General features: G+C 36.9%; 1 protein-coding gene across 1 annotated transcript; it reads left to right on the forward strand.

Moving 5' to 3' along the window:
- Nucleotides 1–1164: 1164 nt before the first annotated feature.
- Nucleotides 1165–18095, forward strand: LOC139478898 (stabilizer of axonemal microtubules 2-like). The gene is made up of 5 exons (XM_071261577.1): nt 1165–1341; nt 6134–6310; nt 11688–11800; nt 14475–14561; nt 15076–18095. The coding sequence occupies exons 1-5, from the start codon at nt 1301–1303 to the stop codon at nt 16077–16079; spliced, it is 1422 nt and encodes a 473-aa protein (XP_071117678.1). The 5' UTR covers nt 1165–1300; the 3' UTR covers nt 16080–18095.
- Nucleotides 18096–21321: the final 3226 nt, after the last annotated feature.

Below are 21321 nucleotides of genomic sequence, written 5' to 3' on the forward strand. Positions count from 1 at the left end.
CACAGGTAGGTGCAACTAAACATTATCATTTGCAAATTTATCATTTCGGCATGCACATCAGACAGTTCAGAATTCGAACTGTCTACTTTGAAGGAGATCAAGGGTAGCCTAGAGTGTTACCTTATCGACATGATTACCAGCATCTGGTTGCGAAATCGATGCACTTTGCTGAACTCGGAGAGGTTTTGAAATCAAAACAAAAATAATTAAAAATACAAGGAAAAGAAAACTTACCCAAGCGAGCAGATACTGTGTCCGATATTGAACTAATTGAACCCCGTGAATGCGGACAGTTTAGCACCAAGTCTCCAGATACCGTCAAGTCAATTTAATTTAAGCGCAGGTGGATATTTCCTGCATATTGTCACAATTAATGGGGGTTGGGAGTGGTCGTGAAAAATGTTATATATAGAACGGGGTGTGTGTGCGGTCTACTGGCCATGCAAACTCACCGCTGGTACTGCTAAAGTGAGTGTACGAGTTGATCATGTTAATTGTGGTACTGCTGAAGTGAGTCTACGAATTCTCTCTCTTCCCCCTTTCATCCACGCATCCACCTCTATAATACATGAGTAGTTCCTAACGTAAAACGTTCCTAAATCAGATCAAAAATAGTTTAATCAATTCAAGGCAACAATTTTTTAACCAACAATAAATATTTTAACATACAACGTGATGGTAACTAAGAAACTAAACAGACAATAAACAACCATACTTGTCATTGTTACCATATGCGTGACCAACTCATATAAAATTAAGTAATTTCTAAAATAATTAAGTTAAAATATGTCTTGTATGAAAGGTGTCCGATGAAGCGAGTTTATTGCTATAGTCTACATTCCCAAGATCTGTGCCACCTTTTTGATTTTGCAAAACGTGATATATCCGAACCCGGCATTAGTACGGTAATCAACCACCAGGTGACACTGCGCGTTGGGTCTACCCTATTCTTTGTGAGGGGAGTTTGCACCATTATCAACACTTTCATGTGTTTCTCCAAGAAAAGAGAACGGAAAGAATTTTACCCGTATCCCCCTACAAAGGTTATATATCCCTTGCGGCTCAATCCATTTAATTATATATACGAATCCGCCCAGCGTGAGGTATAAGGATTATGACGAAACCTGATACCCTTACATTGGACTGCCCTGTTGCCATCCGCCATTTTTGATAAACATATTGTGTTGTCTGCTTGGCGACCCGTGTTTCATCGTTACCACCTGCTCTAGACGAAACAGTGATATCTAATCGCAACTTTGAAAGAAACTGCATCTAGATACCACGTCTCAAACATCCAGTGATGGGGAAAAGGAGATGCATATGTGAGATCTGTACATGCGGGTAAGTAGTTTATCATGGTTTTAGTGTAAAATGTCACTAGTCCTGTTGACGAGGTGTCAAGTGTCGTTAGAACAACCAAATGAAGAAAGTTTCTCCCAAAGGAAACATAATTGTGTAGTAAACATATTCTTATCAGTATATCACAAGTAAATATCTGAAGAACTTTTGTTAAAATCTTGTTTCAATATGGCCAATTTAACCAGTTAAAAGACCATTAGATATTGGCAGGGACACTCAATTCCCACAATTAATATAATTGTCCGTGGCATTTTGATAATCATCTTTAGTATATTCAATTTAGTGTAGCTTAACTTGACAACACTCAGAACAAAATATAAACCTCTACAGTATGAAATTAATTAGTGAGTTAACAAAAACTGAAAATGATTCTTGTTTTGCTGTAGAGACAAAATTAATTAACTCTGCATGTACCACCACTATCTGTTCTCAAATAAAAAAAACAACTAGAAAATAGATGCTATCTACATCTAGTAAAACCAATCTATTAGAACCTAAATAGAATTATCCTTTTTTACCCAAATCATTATTTATGGTGGTGATTTAAATTTTAAGGGATATGTTATTGTATCTGCTTGGGCTGGGACAAGTCCAAATTTACTATTCGGGTACCCACCCCCCTATTACCCGACCCTACCCAGGTACCCACTGTAGGTCTCAGGAGATGTCTCAAATTGTCCGATTGGGAACATTTTTAGCACAGCCCTGACAAAATATATTTAGATACATGTATTAAATAATCTGGTCATACATACACTGAAGTTGAATTAAGTTACTGTATTCGACGTCCCGCTCTAATAAGCGCCCACAGCAACATTTGCTAATATATTGGCTAGTGAACAATCCCAATTAGCACCCCTTCCAATTGATCAATGAACACAAGACTTATTTATTCGCGTATAACTCGCACTCATGTGTTATATGCACCCTTAATTATGGGCAATTAAATTCTGGAAAAATATATCTGTCGTACATTAACATTTCAGACTGTCAGCATATACCACGAAATTTATTTTTCAACTCTGTTTTTTCCCCAAAATAATATTCTGATAAGAGCCCCCTATTTCAAATTTTGAGAGCGCCCTGGGTGGTTATTACGTCAAATACGGTATATCTTTATTCCACCATATGAAAAATCAGAAGGAATGGGTGCATAGTCATAAAAAATATGTGAACATTAGTGACTTGTAGTGTAACCATAGAGTTCTAGATAATTTTTGTGATTGAACAATATATCACGTGACTAACCATGGGTCCAGGTAGTCCTGTGGGTACCCGGGTCCTACTCAGTACCCACCCGACCTTGGTACCCAAGTTACCCGTCCCAGCCCTAGTATCTGCTATTGCATTGGGGACCTTGTCCAGCAGAAACAACTTGTCACCACTCAGGTAGAAAGATCCGGTAAAAGCTGATGTGTTGCCCTTAGTCTGCAGTAAATGTCAGTAAAATTTCCGAAATATTAATTAAACATTTTCCGGTACACATGCATTATGCCAGACACCTATCCGCCATGTTTGTTAGATGCTTACACATAAAGCCGCACGCGACAGCATCACTATTTGAAAAATAGGCAAGAAAGATTAAAATAAACCGACAAAATGACTCCACTTGCATGTGTATGGTTTAACATGATTAAACCTTGAAATTGAATATCAAAGTGATGCATAAACTTTGAAAATGACATCGAAAAAGTACTCGAAAATAGAAGTTCCATATTGGTGTGCAACAACCTCATCAGTGATATCCGTCCGTACCACATTTCAGCAAAAACAATATTTTGTATCTACCATGTCTACTTTGGTAATTAAATGTAACATTTACTTATGACAGCATTTCATTCAATCTGTTGAGTGGGGGTCAAGCCCTACAAACCCCTGTTATTTTAGCAAGACAACGAAAATGGCGTTCTAAAAAACTTAGAAACAGTTACTAAGGAATGAACTTGTGCACATCCCTTACCAGAAAGGCGGAAGGTGTCGGTATACTGCATTTTTACCCTTTTTCCAATTCATGTCATAATAGCTCTGACAGTATGTCAAATTAGGATCAGAACTGAGTATAACAAGAATAAAAACCTAAATGTCTGATAACAGACATGGTTCATAAAGAATACAGAGATGTAATTATCTAAATTTATGGTTTGTCGACTCTCATACATGATTGGCCATTGGTCAGTCATTGATTGCTATTTCTAACCACATTTTATCCTATTTCCATCACTTCTTGACTGAGAGTGAGGTAACATGACATGAATAAAACTTGGTGATGTGTGTGTGTGTGTGCACATGCATCTGGGAAGCTGTGAATATCCGGGTTAGAATAGATCTTCAGCAACCCATACTTGCCGTAAAAGGTGACTAATGGGATCGGGTGGTCAGGCTTGCTGACTTGGTTGATGCATGTCATCGTATCCCAGTTGTGTGTGGTCTTTTCCCTCGGAGGTGTGTTTTATCCTATTAATACACAAATCAAATTATAGATGTTTATCCTACAAAAGAAATAAAAAATAAAAAATCTCATCTCTGTTTTGCGAGACACAAGAAATTTACTCTGACCTAAAAATGTTATCTACCGGTAATACATGTTTCAGTATAAAATGCAAAAACAATCTTTGACCTCATACACAACACATATAACCTGTTTTCTCAGTCAGTAAGTCCGCCATTTCCTACAAGAGAAGCTGTCATACATTACAACCTGTCCACCCCATGGGGAACTTCATAAGGTGAAACTTGAGCATGTCAAAATCTGAAATCAATAAAGAAATAAAGCTGATAGTAGCGCCCCCATCTCCCAGATAAGGTCTCGGGTATATTTTTAAGAAGTCAGTCTTGAGGGCCTGCCCTTGGCTTTATTGTCAGGTACATCGCTAGGTTGGGGTGCAGTGTCATGGGAGTAGTTGATCTCCTTCATGGATAAGAAATGTCTAGCAACATGTCTAACGTCGTGGGGATCTATTGCAAATTTGTAAATCTGATAAAAAGTATTTGAAATAAAATATATTCTAAAAAGTCCCTTCAGAAGATATGTCAGGATAGTACTGTCATAATTGTTTGTTTCTTTCTACTTTAGAATTATTATCTTCAGAAGAATTTTTTATATGTACATAGACATGTCGAGAACAATTTTTTAATTTAGATTTTAAATACAAAAGAGTTACTAGCACTTTAATATATTTCAAGATTTATTAATATTACTGATGTAATAAACATGGAATTCAAAGTGAGGTAATAAAGGCTTTTATTGATGACTCTTTGAAGAATAAATTGATTCATTTTGAAATTTATGAGTGAATAAATTTGGGACAAACGATAGATACAGTTTAATTAGTAAGTTCATAATTGATTGACATAGTGAGAGTTAATATTTTTCTTTTATCATTCAGCCTTGAATTTTTACAGTTGAAATGACGATAAAACATGATTGATTACGTTTCATTGACTGAACAGTCATTCCATTCATCACTGGCAATAGTGCTCTGACAGCAATAAGCTGATGTAATGGCCACACTGCCATTGTACGTAGACCATTGTCGCTGTAACCAAATCAGAAGCTATTGATCTTCAGCTGATACATTTTATTGACATTGATGTTCCAGGATTATTGATTTTCTGTAGTGATTAGATACAGTCAATGACAGTATGATATATCGTACAAAGAAGGATTAATCAGATTTGGTCTTCTGTAGCTGCACAATACAATGCTTGAAAGATCGGTAGACATTGATCACAAGGGGTAACCGACCTAACCTAATAATGTCTGATCATATCCAAGGTTAGCACAGGTTTGTAGATGTGAGTGATGTTTTCATGAAAGATCAGTGATGATTAGGAACTATTTATAAATATCAATAGGCTTAGGTACTGTTTGTAAAACTGAGGGAAATGTTTTCCATGTTGTCATTAACAGAACATGAATACTACTGTGCATACTCCTAGTGGATAATGTTAATGTGTTCCAACCTACTGTAAACTAGAAATGGACTAATACTATTATAAAAACGTTTTAGCAGCGGTAGAAACTAACAATTTTGTCCACTAGTCCTCATAATGATCACACATTGCAAAACCCTTTAAAAAGGAAAATGTCTACTAGTCCTTATGATACCTTAAGTATTGGGCAGTTTGGCAAGAACTACAGGACTAGTTCCAATTTCTAATGCTGGTTTTAGCATTTAAAACATTACCTTTTGGACGACACTTAAATAATAAAATATACAGTGATTTTCCCATTGAAAAATGCATTAGGATATTTTCTTTTTAAACAACATTTGTCTATGTTGTCACCATATATTGTCAGGACATTTTGGATGACAATCAGACAATGTCCTAGAAAAGTAACCAATCTGGGACCCTGATGTATAGATAAACTATGAACAATATACATTTCCCACTTGTATACCTTTAACAAAGATTGCTGTGAATATCTGCAAGATTGCTGTTGTGCGTTAAGCAATAATCACTCACTTGCCCACTCTAACATGGCACAGATTATTTAGAACGACAATGTATACCTAATATTTTCTGTTATAATTATTGCAATTGGCATAAATGACTGACCATTGTAATATCTACGTTATGCATGTATGGAACATGATAGAAATGGTTTGTCGTAGATTGTCTGAATTTTTAGGACCAGATCACTTTCATAACCTTGGATGGACACTTAGCAGTGTGGATTATTAGATATAAAGTAGATGGCAGCGAGAATAAATTCAGCAATTTAATGTGTTTGAAATTTGAGTATGATTTATATTTGACTTTTTTCTCTCAGGCGCCATCGCTGCCCGCATCGCCCCAATGTGACGATAGGGAGGGGAGACAGACCATGTTTGCTGTCTGAGTATAACACAACCTACAGGGCCCACCCTATCTTGCCCCGGGAGTCGTGCAAGCCCCCTGCAGTAGCCATCAAGGGTGAGGGACCCCTGGAAGACAGGACTACGCACAGGTATGTACAGTTATACTGGAGGACTTTGTCAGTACTTTACAGGTTTGTCTGCACTGCATTCCAGCATCACCCACAAATACCAGCTGCCATGCAGTGGAACAATCACACACTTCTATATTCAGTCACTCAAGGGACAACCATTTAATTTTTGGGTAATTGGGTTTTGGTTTTCTAGAAATATATACACGCCCCTTTTTTACTGAATTATTTTCACATACACCTTGTATTGTCGGAAAATAAAAATGTGCCCTTTTCTAGCAGACAAGTGTCCAAAGAATAGAGTGTAATATTCTTAGTTATTTAAACCAAAAAAATGAGTAACTGTTTATGTTGGAAAGAATGATTGAGCTCCTAACCCAAAGCACCAGATAAGCTGCGTATTTGCAGAAAATACGCATCAGACATTCAGAAATATGCAGTAAAATAAAATCCAAGCGTATCAAATACAAAATGAACATTACAGATACGCTACAAAAATAAAACTTGTGCATATCATCAAAATATTGTGAAGTAACCCTGCATATTCGATTAGCAAATCAGCAACTTATTTTGAAATTGTAAACGGGCATTCCGTCAACCTTGCCAAACTCCACGATGACAGTTACATCATGATCATTTGCCATCGCACTTTCTTGTGGAAGTACCGTGGTATTTTTAGGTCCTATAAAGCTCTTGAAACCACACGACACCAGTTTGCAGGGACTTGATGAATAGTGTTTTTAAATATTTAACTTTAATATGAACATGTGTAAAAACTAGTGGGTAACAGAAATTTGAATACCCAGATAGAATTACTGATACCTAGTCTGTCTTACAGACCCTGATACAAATATATCAACTACAGCCCATGCAAGTCTATAATGTTTGGCAAGTCTAGATTACTGCAGTATCAGGAATGAAGAGAATCACTTGGCTCCCTTTTTATTATATTTTTATTAAGATAACTGAGCAACTGTTTTTTCTGTACGATATGTTCATTTCAGAGACTATATGTTAGTCTATACTAATACCCAATGATTTTAAAATGCATGGGTAAAATACCCACAACACCAAAAGCTTATCTGGAGCTCTGTAACCATTACAAAATTAAATGCTGATCTCAAACCAAAAATCCCAAAGTGGCCAGGGCCCACTTGCACAAAGCGATCTTAGCACTAAGAGTATTGTAAGCCTATGTTTAGGTATGGAAGCGCTAAGATCACTTTGTGCAAGTGGGCCCAGATATCAACAGTATGTATTCATGGGTGATGGAGGAAGGTAGTATGCTAACCTGTGATGTTGAATGGAGATGTTCCTTGTCCAAGTGGTACAGACTACGCTGGTGGAATGAAGCAATTGCCAGAATAGTGGCGAAGGATGTTCACAGGTCTCGAATAAGAGAATTTGACTTTTCTACTATAATTATTTATAAAAAATAAAAATAAATAATGGCTGTCTGCATAGATAAAGGGGATGCTTTGCATTATATTGTGCTTTACGGCACTCGTTTCAAACTGGCGAGTTCCATTTCAGACTACACTCGAAAAATATGTTGCCACAGTTCTCGATTAAAATTTTGAAAACTGAACAAAAGAACATTCCAGAATGCCTAATATATGGTTGCGATTGTATGGCAGTGCTTCCCAGGTACTGTGTAACGTCTGCTCCGTTCAAATGTTTATCCCAAGGAAGCGAGATATAGATATATAATTTTGACGAAATCAGTCGTATGGGTCGTAACTGTTTTTCGGAATACCCCGCAATAACGTTTTCAAGGTTGCATGATAAGAAAACACTTTCCGACTGTCACTTTCACGATCTGGTAAGCGACGCGTTGATTGGTCGGATGAAAGGTCGTTCTAACGTGACCCATAATGGGATGTCCTCAGATCTTTGTTCAGCGATCGTGAGAACTAAGATCTGATTTTAATGAGATTGGAAATTGGCAAGTCCTGTAGCCCTTGCCAAACTGCCCAAAGGTTAAGGACAAGTAGAAATTTGCAAATTTTAAGGGTTTTGCTATAGTTTAATGTTATCATTATAAGGACTGGCCACTTATCTGTCTTTACCATCCATTACTGCCTGCTTTCTCCAACTATCCATGCCAACCCACAATAGGTTTTGTCATCTCTGTCCAGTTATATTGTGCCTAGCATGTTGAATGAGTAGCCTTGCTGTGGCTGTAAACATTTTTTAACAATTTAGCAAAGTTTGATATGTAAACAACAAATATAATCAATTTTTTTGTCATCTTAAGAATAAAGTTTAATCCTACATATTTTGGGGATACTTTAAGAAGAAATCCAGGTTTCTTTTGAGCTGGCATGAATATAATAAAATACTTAGCAAGTCTATGCTCATAATTCCCTCTACTCCGACTGAAGGCTCTGGCTTTTACTCTGTCCCCCATAGTGTCCAGTAACATGCTGCAACATTTCATTGATAATGTCACGGGGGAATAATTAAGTGCATGCAAAGTTAAACATTAGAGTGTACTGAAAACAAAACTCTGTTCAATTGTCAGAAAACAAAGCTATGCATTTCTGGACGTTCTAAATATTCAGTTGGTCCTTCAATTATAATTTATCAATCTGTACAAGCCCAAGTTGGGCCTAGAATGTTTTTTTTCTACCAGACTTTTGCTCATAAGATTTAATCTGAAAGATATGTGTGGGCAAACAAGAATGCATCTTCCTGAGGCAAGGGAGTTAACTGACTTTAAAAGTCTAGTTTTCCACCCTTGCCGAACTAGGCTGGAATTACTGGCCTCGATAGTTGCGCCACCAGTGGCTATTACCAATTATGTCCCTTCTAAGCCTCTCCTATAGAACAATCAGATTCCCCCTCTCGTATCACTTGCGATTGCTTCACACAAAATGGTGGCTCCCAGTCAGGACGATCTGATCGATAATCAACATCTATATTGTGATAAAACGGATCTTACATCGCGAAATGCATCAAATCACATGAGCACCTTGATTAGAAACATGAAAGGATTTGGAAAATATCTGCTGACAACGAATTGGCGATGCACATGCTTTGCAAACCCTGCAATCGATCGAAATCTGCACGACAGCTTACGAACAGGATTTCAATTTCGGTGCGCGATTTTGATTGGACTATGCATAGACTCGTTAGTCCAGACAAACCATAACTCCATAATACCAGCCTAGTTCGGCAAGGGTGGAAACTGGACCTTTGCCTCGGGAAGATGACAAGAATGTGATTGACAATTTGGATGTGCATATTATCAGAGAAACAATTTGTTTTAAAAGTTGTTAGAAAAAATAAGTTACATGTTACGAAATTTGATAAAAGTAACTGACATAAGGAACCAGTAGGTCTACAGTGCCATGTATCCAACACTCAGTACACATTTCTGGGGTTCAAACACTGATAAACCTCAGACTTACATATTACATGCCATGGCATTGTGCAGTGTTCAAAATTAAGGGAGGTCTTTGAGGTTTTCTATGGTATTTGAATCTATCGACCCCCTAAATCTTCATCTTTAACATTATAACAAGGGCCCTTTACCTTTCATGTTAATTTCAAGCACTGATAATGGATTGATAGCTATTTCAAACCATATTCCAGAAGGATAAATAAATAGATTGTAGAATTACTCTTGTTAAAATTCTTATCTCTTTTAACTCTTTCTGTCAATATTAAGCAATAACTCTGCCATGAAAGATTTGGTAATATTTCCCATTTCACTCTGAAAGAAAATATGCTGACTGTGCAGTTTGATTGGCACTCTTTTATGCTAATCATAGGGATGTGGTTGTCACTGTTTGTCATCAAAACATAAACTGTTGTCAGTATCTAGCTTGACTTGTCATAAGAGTCACATAATTAACACCATTCACACGTCATGCGTGTTCCTTCAGACAATATCATACTACACTGCACATCCCATTTTACTCCAACTTCGATAATCAATACTACGCAATAATAGCTATACCCCAATGTCAATAATAACCATACTCCAATGTCAATAATAATCATTAAGGAATGTAATGTTTGTGACAATGACGGTAATGTTCTTAGAAGCTTGACACATTCTTTCACACCTGCCTAGCAACAAGGTAGTATTTGTTTACATAGATTTACCCACTGAAATATTGATTGGAAAAGGCATTGTTTCTTGGTGCTAAGAGCCTGAAGTAATTGTATGGATTTAGAACTAAGACCGAACAGTCTTCACCGTTCATTAATGCATCAAGTGCATCAGTGTGACTCGGTCATAGTGAGAATTGGTTTCAGTTTCAAGATTGACCCTTGGTTTTAGAAATCAATTGATCAATAATTAATGATCAGTCAGGAATAAGAATAAGAACACCCTACATTTACAGTCTGTGCATTGAGTGGATTAGCCCGAATTTGACGCTTAGCATCATTTTCAGGAGATTTTATGTTATTGGCTGAGCTTACTAGACTGACGACAATTTTATAAGACATGGGCTTTGTTCCAGTGGCTTAAACACAGACAGTATTTAAACATTACTTTTCAGTCTTTCATCTAATTTTAAAAACCCAACCCAAAACCAATGATATTATGCCAGATTCTGCATCACAAAACAAATCCACTTGGCACCATTGCAATAGCATCTGGCTATTTTACAATAAGTACCGCAATACATATCTTCCCTATTGTGATAGTTCATACTGCAACACTTTGATAATATGATGTTATGTACACTTCGAATTTTGAATATCTAAAAACAAGTAAATGATAAGAAAAATAGCGATATCATCACAATATTTGTATTGTCATTCATTTTCTGTACCTTCCTTTAACATATAGCATATTCTTGATTTATTGAGGGGGAAAATTGAAATTGAAAAACAAGGAAAGTCGAAATTATGATCCTGAGTCCAAATGATTAGTTTCCACTCTGTGTTGGAAGCATGGTGGAATAATTATTATAAATTAATTCTGAGTTGGTGATATGGGAGTATGAAACAGGTCGAATTTGAATTAGAACCTAATGACTACTAGTGTTTGATTGTTTAATGATTTAAATGGTGAGATTTCAAACACATTCTAATTTTAGCCTACAACAAGTATTTAGAAGACAAAATGCTAGAACGTGAAAAATATTTTGATACTTAAAGAAAGATAACTTGCACTAGCAAAATGCAACAATTAAAGTAAGGACTGATGTGTTATTGTTTTACTCATCGAGTTAAGCCCAAATATAAACTGGATGAATCTGCATATCAAGAGATTATGTTTCATCACATGGCCTTTGTTGAGTAAAATATCTTCTGCAAGGCTTGCCACTGTCCTACTTTTATTGGAGCAAATGCTTTTTAAGTTATTGTATTTCTGATGTTGGTCATGTTTTTGTCTCAGCGTGTGTTTTTTGTAAATGTACATTGTGATGTATTTCAGGGTGGACTACATCCCCCACCCCATAGAGCGCCCCCAGTTCCATGTCCCTGACCAGTACTCCCAGCCTGCTGGGAATCATGATATGATGACGTCATATCACAAAGATTATACAGGTAGGCAGATAAACATGATTAGTCTCGTAGAACTTGATGTGTGAAACCTCAATTCAATAGTTCCTATTTGAATTCAGGGGTAGACACCACTGGGGATGTCCAAATAGTCTGCAGTTCCTTGTGGACCACTGTGTTCTAGCTAGATCTGGGGAGACAGTAACTAGTCCCTGTAGATTATAGCTAGGCTCGCACATTGGCCTTGTCTGTCCCTAGAATGTGAACAAATTAGTGGCTTTGTGATCTGTACTACTGTTGTTGCTGTTGATTCTGAGCCAGGAATTCGCTGGCCATTCTGAATGTGCCTTTTAAACAAGTCAAACTGATGCAGCTGTTGGTCATTGAGCAAAATTATAGAGAAATTATAATTATATCAAACATAACATGGGAAATCACTCGAATCTGTTGATTCCAGAAGTAGAATCATTCTCATGATTTCTCTATTTAACATAGAATGTTAATGTCAACAATAAAAAATATAAAAAATGATCAGACAAAATAGTGCTACTGTTAAAAACATCATTCATATTTGCAATTGCTTTGTTGATAAAGAGATCCAAACCACTGTCTTATGATTATTCATTTTGTTTCAATATGTTTCAGTGTATTACAAAATATTAAGTAAATTTAAGTATATTCATAATCATGAATATATTGTACCACAGATAAGTCACTTTTCCCTCAAAATTTGAGAGGGGCGGTCGGGTAGGTTGGAGGTTAAAGTCTTTGCTCGTGATGTACCATAAATACCGCATCTTCTTAATTGTATACATAAATATGCCTTCATCTGTACCATGATGTGGACTATGCCTTCTTCTGAACCATGATGTGGATTATGCCTTAGGCCTCCTCTGTACCATATCCTTTTGAGAAAGACCGATATTCATAAAGCTGTATTGCTTTCCGAGTGCTTATGTATCCTGTGTAATGACTGAATAAAAATTTAAAAAAAAAAAAAAATCTTCGCTCGTTACGTCAAAGACCAGGTTTGATTATCGACATGGGTACAATATGTGAAGCCCATTTCTGATGTCCCCCGCTGTGATATTGCTGGAATATTGCTAAAAGCGGCGAAAAACCATACTCACTCACACACTCACTCAAAATTTGAGAAGTACAATATAGGAAAATTGAAACTTTGAATGTTTAAAAGTTATGAATAACACTGATCAGATTGTCAATAAAAGCGTGAAGAACCATATTCTTAGTCAGCTGTCTTTTGGTGTATATTGCTGTGACATAAGGCTCGACAATATCACTACACCATATCAGATTTCAAAAGAAACTGAAGAGTGCTGTATATCTTATCTATTGCCATTCAAATCCTTGCTATTCAAATTTACACTTATTGAAAACCTCACAGTGGTAACCGCGACCAATTCATGATGACAATTTGTTGCCCATGGCAACCTGTGCTGTTGTGTCAGAGAGCACACGCTGCTAGTATCCATGATATGTGAAGTGTGAATGTGTGTATACCTCCATGTTAGTATGAATAAATAATGACACACCTGTCAGGCTTGACGCTAGGTAATGCTACTGTACAGGCTGCGACGGGTGGCAACTGTTCCCAAGGTGGGAAATACTGTCAGTGTTTCTTGAGGCCTTCCCTATTTGATTACTTGTGTTTTCTAAGTATTTTGTAAATTTTTGTGTGCCCTATTGCATGAGCCAAAATAAACCTAAGTGAAATTGTTTGCTTTGCTATAACACAGAAAAGAATCTTCTAACCTCAGGTTTCATACTACAGAAAGTAGATCTGAGAATCAAATTTTGCAAATGTTATTTAATTTGGAAAATATTTTAAGTATAATATTTTTCAGTATTCTCTTGGCAAATACAATATGTTGGCGGCAAAACCCAACCAAACAGAAATGTGTTTAGATTCCTCTTTCTTTTTCTACAAATTAAAACAGTTCAGTTGTCTGAAATAGTTTTTTGTCTGAAAGAAAAACATAAAAAACCCATAAATTTTTTTTTTTAAAAAGATTTGTTTATTGGCATTGTCTTAAAATAGGAAAATAACACAGAAAAGACAACAATTTTAATCTCTCTTAAACAACCACAGACAACAAACAAAAAAACTATATATAGCAAACAACATAAATATTTATTATAAGGGTAACGCTATTTTTCAGGGCATTATCATTTGCAGAAGCCTGAGGTCTTCCATTTACTTCCATTAACCCGACGAAGGAGGGCAGTTGAAAAGATCGCAGGCTTCTGCAAATGATAATGCCCTGAAAAATAGCGTTACCGTAATTATAGCTAAAATGGATAGAATTTGTTATCATATATATATAAACAACAATATTGGTTTTGAAACATTTACTGCAATCAACACAAATTTCACTGACCCGCTTTTACGAATATGGAAACGTCATAGAACAAACTAGATGGCATCTCTATTGAATGTGACATCACCTTTCCCTATCCCCATGACGTCACCTAATAACGGGCATGATAATGGCCTGTCGTCAAGCATTATTGGGGCATTATCAAGTTACAGTGGCCCGCTCATTTCTGATAACGTGCGGGCGGTTTAATGATAATTCTATCCATTTTAGCTATAATATAAATTAAAACACTCACAGAAAATAAATTCCCATGGCATTTAAAAAGTTATTACTCAATAAACTTTGTTATTGCATGCTGACCATGGTGATTTTGTCCACAGAGAAGCAGGGCGCCCCAGCCAAGGCCATCAAACAGCTGGGCATGCGGCACGTACCAGGGAAGTTCGAAGGCGAACCCACTTACAAAAGTAGGCACACATTTTTGCGGAGATGAAGAGTTTTAATGTTCCATGGAACAAATGGAACAAATGGGGACCTACTTGGTTACAAATTTATGTTTGTGATTAGTCAACAACTCAACATATTAAATTATGCTATTGAGGAGTGTTCACAATTATAATAAAAATATAAAGTTTGAAAATCTGTGCAGTAAATGAGGAATGTTGCCCGTAAACAGAACAAGTTTTATCACTTCTATGGTTACGTGTTACTTATGAAACTGTATTCATAAGTGTGATTACTCTGGTAACAGTGATTGAGATTTGTTTTCTTATAAGTTTTTCAGTATGTGTTTGATTTGCTCTGGAAGGGAAATAAGTGGTATATGATGTACTGGTGTACTGGAAAAGGGAAATAGCAAAAAGGTTTCCTCTTTGAAGTGTGAATAAGAGATGCATTGTATTCACCTGACCTGTAGTGATGTGATTTGATAACTAAGCATTCTTTCACTTGAGTTTTCATGTGACATTTTTCTGTTTCTAGCTGACTACAGAAAGTGGGATATGGCTGGTCGCCCTAACAGATTTGGTGATGTTTCTACCTGGAACCCTCCCCAGCAGCCATTTGAAGGACAGAGCACATTCACCCGGGATTACCAGCGCTACAACCAGGCTCCCCGTACCACCATGAAACCAAATGAGGCTGCCAAAATGTCTGATGCTCCTTTCGATGGAAACACTGGCTACAATGCTGCATACATCAAACATCCTCTTCAGGCAAAGTTTGTGAAGGAAAAGGACACCTACAGACCATCTGGTGTCCGCTTCGATGGCCTGTCCACCTTCAAGAGAGACTACCAAGGGGCATATGCACCCAAGACAGACAGCTGTAAGCCTGACGCTCAGGCATTCCAATCTCAGGCCCCTCTTGAAGACATGACAACCTTCAAGAATGACTACCGGAAATGGGATGCTGATCGTCCATTTGTAAGGGATCCGGAGCAGTACAAGAAGCCAGTCGGCGACATGGACATGAACACAACACACAATCTGGCATTTAAGGAATATCCTTTACAGCGTGCCTTTGCCAAGAGGCCCCACTCTGCTAATATCATGAGAGCTGGAACCTTCGATGGAACCACAAACTACTCCACCGACTTCCGCCCATGGGACCTTGGACAGAGAAGCCGTCCAGTCATGAAGCCAGACTACCAACCCAACAACGCACCATTCGAGGGCATGTCCACCCAGAAGTCTCACTACATTCCCCATCCAATCAATCCCAACCAAAGCTGCAAACCTTCCAACGACTTCGTCCAGAGCCAAGGTCCCTTTGATGACAACACAATGTACAGGATGGACTACACCCCCAAGGCGTCGGAGCCCTGCCCTGCTGCAGTCATCGATACCACACGATCCACCTACAAATTTGTGGAACTTGATACTCGTGGTCACAAGCTATATCAACCTGTGTTTGAGTCTGTCACAGCACTTAACGGGTACGAGAGAGGTACCCCTCAAGTTAGAATGCAAACTCTTGTTGCATAAGGACTGACTTATATAAAAGACTAATAACCACATGTACATTTTATATACTGTCATGGCTGTGTCTTATTCTGTTTTAATTATGGATATGTAAGTAAGAAATAGTAAAAAGTAAAGAAGTGTATCTTTACGTTGCATACGCATATGTCATCAAATTATAGGGATACTTTTGAATACTAAATGTTATTTTTCCATTCTTTTTGTGACAAGAGTGAATTTCTTTAGCTCAGCCAACCACTGATATGTAATGGGAGGATTTTAGTAGACACATAGTATTAATGTGTTACAGCATTAAAGGACTATTATTCCGTCCAGAGTTACCCCACTTGCTGCAGCAGGCTCCTCTTCCAATCTGCCAAATGTGTGATTGTGCCTACATGGCACAGATGTGTTTCTGCCATAGATGATAGTATAGACATATTTTTAACCACATTTTTGTAATTATGTGTAGGAAGTCTTGTAGAATCACTGCCCTTATTAAGCCACTTGCTTGATATTTAAATCTGTTATGTTTTTTTACATGTAGGAAACTATCTTTCAGTCATTCCATTGGTAAAAATTCTCAGTTAATTTTCCATGTGAATTTTTATATATGATTTTATAATTTGTTCAGAAACTAATTGTTACAAATATCTTGAAAATTACAATAGCTAAGCAGTTGACTTGGGGAGAATTCTTTTTCCCCATTTTCCTTTTGCGTGAAGGAAGATCTTTTTCACTCATTCTATTGTAAATGATTCTCAATTAAGTTTCCTTACAAATTTTTAAATATGATTTTGTTATTTGTTTAGAAACAAGTTGATGCTAGTTATTATCACTACAGGAGCTAAGCAGCTGGCTTGTAGTTAATTGTTTTGTTATGAGCATATTACTTAAATATGTTTATCATACTGTGATAATTATTTGTAAATATTGCCAATGAACAAATTGGAATTTTATATAAGGAATATTGTTATTTATTAAGGAATTGTTGAGTTTGTGAAAACGTGGGAGAGTGATTATCTTCAATTTCGATATTTCGATTATGAATGATTTTGTCGAAGGTATTTCATGATATTAACATTCCAGTCTTTTTCTTTACTTCTCTTAATTTTTGAAGTATTTTCAACATGAATGTCAAGGGAAAAAGACTTTTGTTTTCTGTTTTAATTACCATCAGTTTAAGCCCTGTGTGCCAGGTATTTCTTTCTGATATTGTGTCCAAACACAAGAGTGGTGGCTGAACATATGTTTACATGGCACACGTTTTTAGGACAAAAGAACATTAATTAACATTCAGTACACCATTTGTAAGGGCGAAAAGCCATAGAAACTGCTGTTGATATTCGTCGAACAAAAACAAGACAAAGACTCGTTGGATGTTCTTGATATTCTTTCTTGCTACCTAATCATGAGTGTCAGTTTTCTTTTGGAGACTTCTTTTTATCTTTTATTTGTTGAAAGGAATATTGGGAATATTCTTAAAGCGTTCTTCATATTTTGAAGAATCGAAATTTGTTGTTTAAGTCACTGAAGCTATTGGGATCATGCTACTATTATATATCAAGTCAAACACCTTAATTATGATAATTGTTTTATAATTATTTTTACAATGTAAACCATTGGTAAAACTGACATAACATGTGACATGTATTCTGTAGTAATGTTTGTGATATTGACAAGTGTAAAATGTTTCATATCTCACAATATTCATTTCCTAAATCTGTTTCATTAGTGTAGAAGAGACTGAGTGCATTGTGAACTGTACACTGATGATAGATACATGTGTTAGTACTGTATGTCATGTGCAAGTATCCGTCTCATGTTGAGAGAATGCAGAAACATTTCAGAGAACTGAAATGAACACCACTGTGATTGAAATTGACAATGCTGTCTTTGTAAATAAATGTGCCTATTTATCTACATAAACGATACTCTATAAATTATCTGTACCATGTCTGTGATCTGGTTTTGATATTCTCATCAAAACACTGGGTATTCATTGGAAAAGATATCTCGCAATAAAACATCCAAATGTCACATCATTCAGTGTTGCTGTTTGTCACAAAGAGTTAGTGACAATGCTGCTTAGAGAGTGTTTCATTCATAACATGGCAGGTCACATTAAAGTGGGGATGGCCCAAAGCAACATCTACATATTTTGTGAAATTCATAAGTATTTTGTTGATTGGTCAGATTTCATAACTGGGGATTCAATCTCACTGTGATGTTGGCAGTTATGATGACTGGACATCCATGTCTCTGGAGGTAGTGGACATTAGGGCTGGGACGAGTCCAAATTTACTACCCGGGTACCCACCTCCCTAGTACCAGACCCTACCCGGGTACCCACTAAAGGTCTGAGGAGATGTCTCAAAATGTCCGATTGGGAACATTTTTAGCATAGCCCTGGCAAAACGTATGTAGATAAATGTATTAAACAATCTGGTCATTCATACACTGAAGACCGATGTGACATAAAGCATTAACTCACTCACTCACTCACTCATACACTGAAGTTGAATTAAGTTATATCATTATTCAATCATATGAAATATCAGAAGGAGTGGGTGCACAGTCAGAAAGAAATGCGAACATTAGTGCCTTGTAGTGTTACCATAGAGTTCTAGATAACTTTTGTCATTAAACAATATATCACGTGGCTAACCACGGGTCAGGGTAGTCCTGTGGGTACCCGGGTCCTTCTCAGTACCCACCCGTCCCGGGTACCCAAGTTACCCGTCCCTGCCAAGTTACCCGTCCCAGCCCTAGTGGATATCTGGTCTTGGTGAAACCCACAAGCACAGGTAAGGTTCTGACATATCATGGGTTACAACTGGAGTGACTGGTGGATATAAACCCCTGACAAGAAGATCCTGGTGTTGCTAAGGGACATAAGTCTAACAACAGGCCACACTTGACCTGGCACTTCTGAGATTCCTTACTACAAATCCATTATGGAAATTCATTTGAGGTCCAGGATTTGTTTATGAAAGTGTCACCCTGTCACAGACGTAATGAGTTATGATAGGTTTATATAGAGAACTGGTGGGTGGGTGAGTTGGGTTTAACGCCGCTTTTAACAGTATTCCAGTTATATCACAGTTATATAATGTGGGAGGAAAGCCTGGAGTGATTCAGGTCTCAGACGTTTACCACTTCGGTGAAACCCACGAGCATGGGTATGGTGCTGACAAACCTAGAAACATAATCGGAGCGAACCGGGATTCAAAGCCACAATCATAGGTTTCTGGCGTGCCCAGGGGACGCAACTCTCCACAGCGAATCAAGGCACCTTAGATGACTGGGCCACCCGTGCCCCCACAGAATTTGTGATGTATTCACCTTGGGGTGCCCTTTGGTGTTGAGTATATAATCAAGCTCTATACCAGCAAACTATACATAACCAGACTGCAACTTACAGCAGAACCAATTCTGAGATTAATCCTTACTATTTAAGATTTATATTCTAATGACATTTGATGTTAATCACTATTTTTTTATAAGTTAATATCGTGCAAACTTTGCTGCTGAGCACTTTGTTTATAAACGTTAATTAACATAGGTTACACAAATTATGCCCAAACAAATAAATTTCTTAACTCAATTTGGGATGAAAACGTGTTAATGTTGCCACTTTTGGTAAAATCATCTAATCTTGTTAACAAAGTCAACTTTCAGCAAATCTGCCATGTTTTTGACATATTTAGACATCTCGGACAATATAAGCACAATTTAGCTAAAACATGTAAGTTGAGAAAACTCACTATTCTCTGAGTGTTTACGTAACATTTAAAAAAGGAGGGACGGACAACTCGAGACACCAAAATGACTATCATTGACAGCAGTCAGTTATTTTATGGTCTGTCAGAAACATGAAAAGTTATATCACAGGTCCGGTGTTTCGCTAATATCACTATCCTGCCTCAGGGACCTGTGAGTAATATATCAGCACATTAATTTATGAATTCTGGACTGATACAGTGGTTATGCAACAAACAAACAAACAAACAAACAAACAAACAAATGATAAACGCCAGTTCTGGCGATTGAATGGTCAAAGAGAGGAGTGAACCACAAGTTTCAATCCAGAGCACATGTTTGTGATATGCCACCACATTTTCCACTGTCTCAGCCCACAACTGCCTTGGGTAAGGGCAGTGAGGTAGCCTGGTGGGAGAAAGCATTTGCTTATCATGCCGAGGACCGTGGTTCGATTCCTTACACAGGTACAAAGTGTGTCACCTGCTGGGATATTGCCTTGGGTATGAATGACAACAAAAGACACAGACTTTAGATATTAGGATTTATTTTTCTGAACAGATTGTGTTTGTGAAGAATGAATGAACAAAGGAGAAAGAATAAACTTAAGATGTTATGATTTATTTCTCTGAAACAGATTTATATTTTTAAAGCATAAATCAACAGAAAGATGCAATTATATTTTTATTCAACAATTATGATTCCACCTTTATTGATGTTTTGATATTTATAACAAAATTTATCCTATTTTCAATTTATTTGACACAAGGTAGACACAATTGTATGGATAACAACTTCTTTAATACAGTATTAAAGAAGTTGTTATCCATGACATTGTGTCTATCTTGTCATCCGTCAACTTTTAAGTAAAGCCTATTAAACAATTTATTTGACACAGTTAATGTTTACTGATCTTCAGCTTATTTATACACTGTATACAAACTACTAGCCTAACTAAACAGTGACCTCCCCTTCGAACCACACCCACACCACATTATATGAATGAACCTTTATTCATGTTTTAATAATCATAAGAAATATACATCATGTAGCCAATTCATATTAATGTTTACCAATCTTTATCTTATTCATACACTGTATACAAACTACCAGCCTAACTAAACAGTGGCCTCCACCTCCCCTTCTAGCCACTCCAACACCACCCTTACTAGCCCTGACTTTAACATGGTATGAAAGAATACCTTTACTGAATTTTTATTAAGAAAATACATCATGAGGGCAATTCTTTTTAATGTTTACCGATATTCAGCTTATTTATACACTGTATACGAACTACTAAACAGTGGCCCCACCCCTTCTAGCAACGCCCACACCACCTGTACTAACCCTAACTTTAACATGGTATGAATGAATACCTTTACTGAATTATTATGAAGAAAATACATCATGTAGGCAATTCATTTTAATGTTTACCGATCTTCAGGTTATTTATACTCTGTATACAAACTACTAGCTTAACTTAACAGTGGCCTCCACCTCCCCT

Source organism: Haliotis cracherodii, unplaced genomic scaffold (assembly GCF_022045235.1).
Source record: "Haliotis cracherodii isolate W230 unplaced genomic scaffold, xgHalCrac1.p SCAF_1, whole genome shotgun sequence".
Classification (NCBI taxonomy): Eukaryota; Metazoa; Mollusca; class Gastropoda; order Lepetellida; family Haliotidae; genus Haliotis; species Haliotis cracherodii.

Coding starts and splice junctions, on each gene's coding strand:
- LOC139478898 (XM_071261577.1), top strand. CDS start 1,301: ATGGGGAAAAGGAGATGCATATGTGAGATCTGTACATGCGG. Junction 6,311..11,687: donor GAAGACAGGACTACGCACAG/GTATGTACAGTT, acceptor GATGTATTTCAG/GGTGGACTACATCCCCCACC. Junction 11,801..14,474: donor ATATCACAAAGATTATACAG/GTAGGCAGATAA, acceptor TTTTGTCCACAG/AGAAGCAGGGCGCCCCAGCC.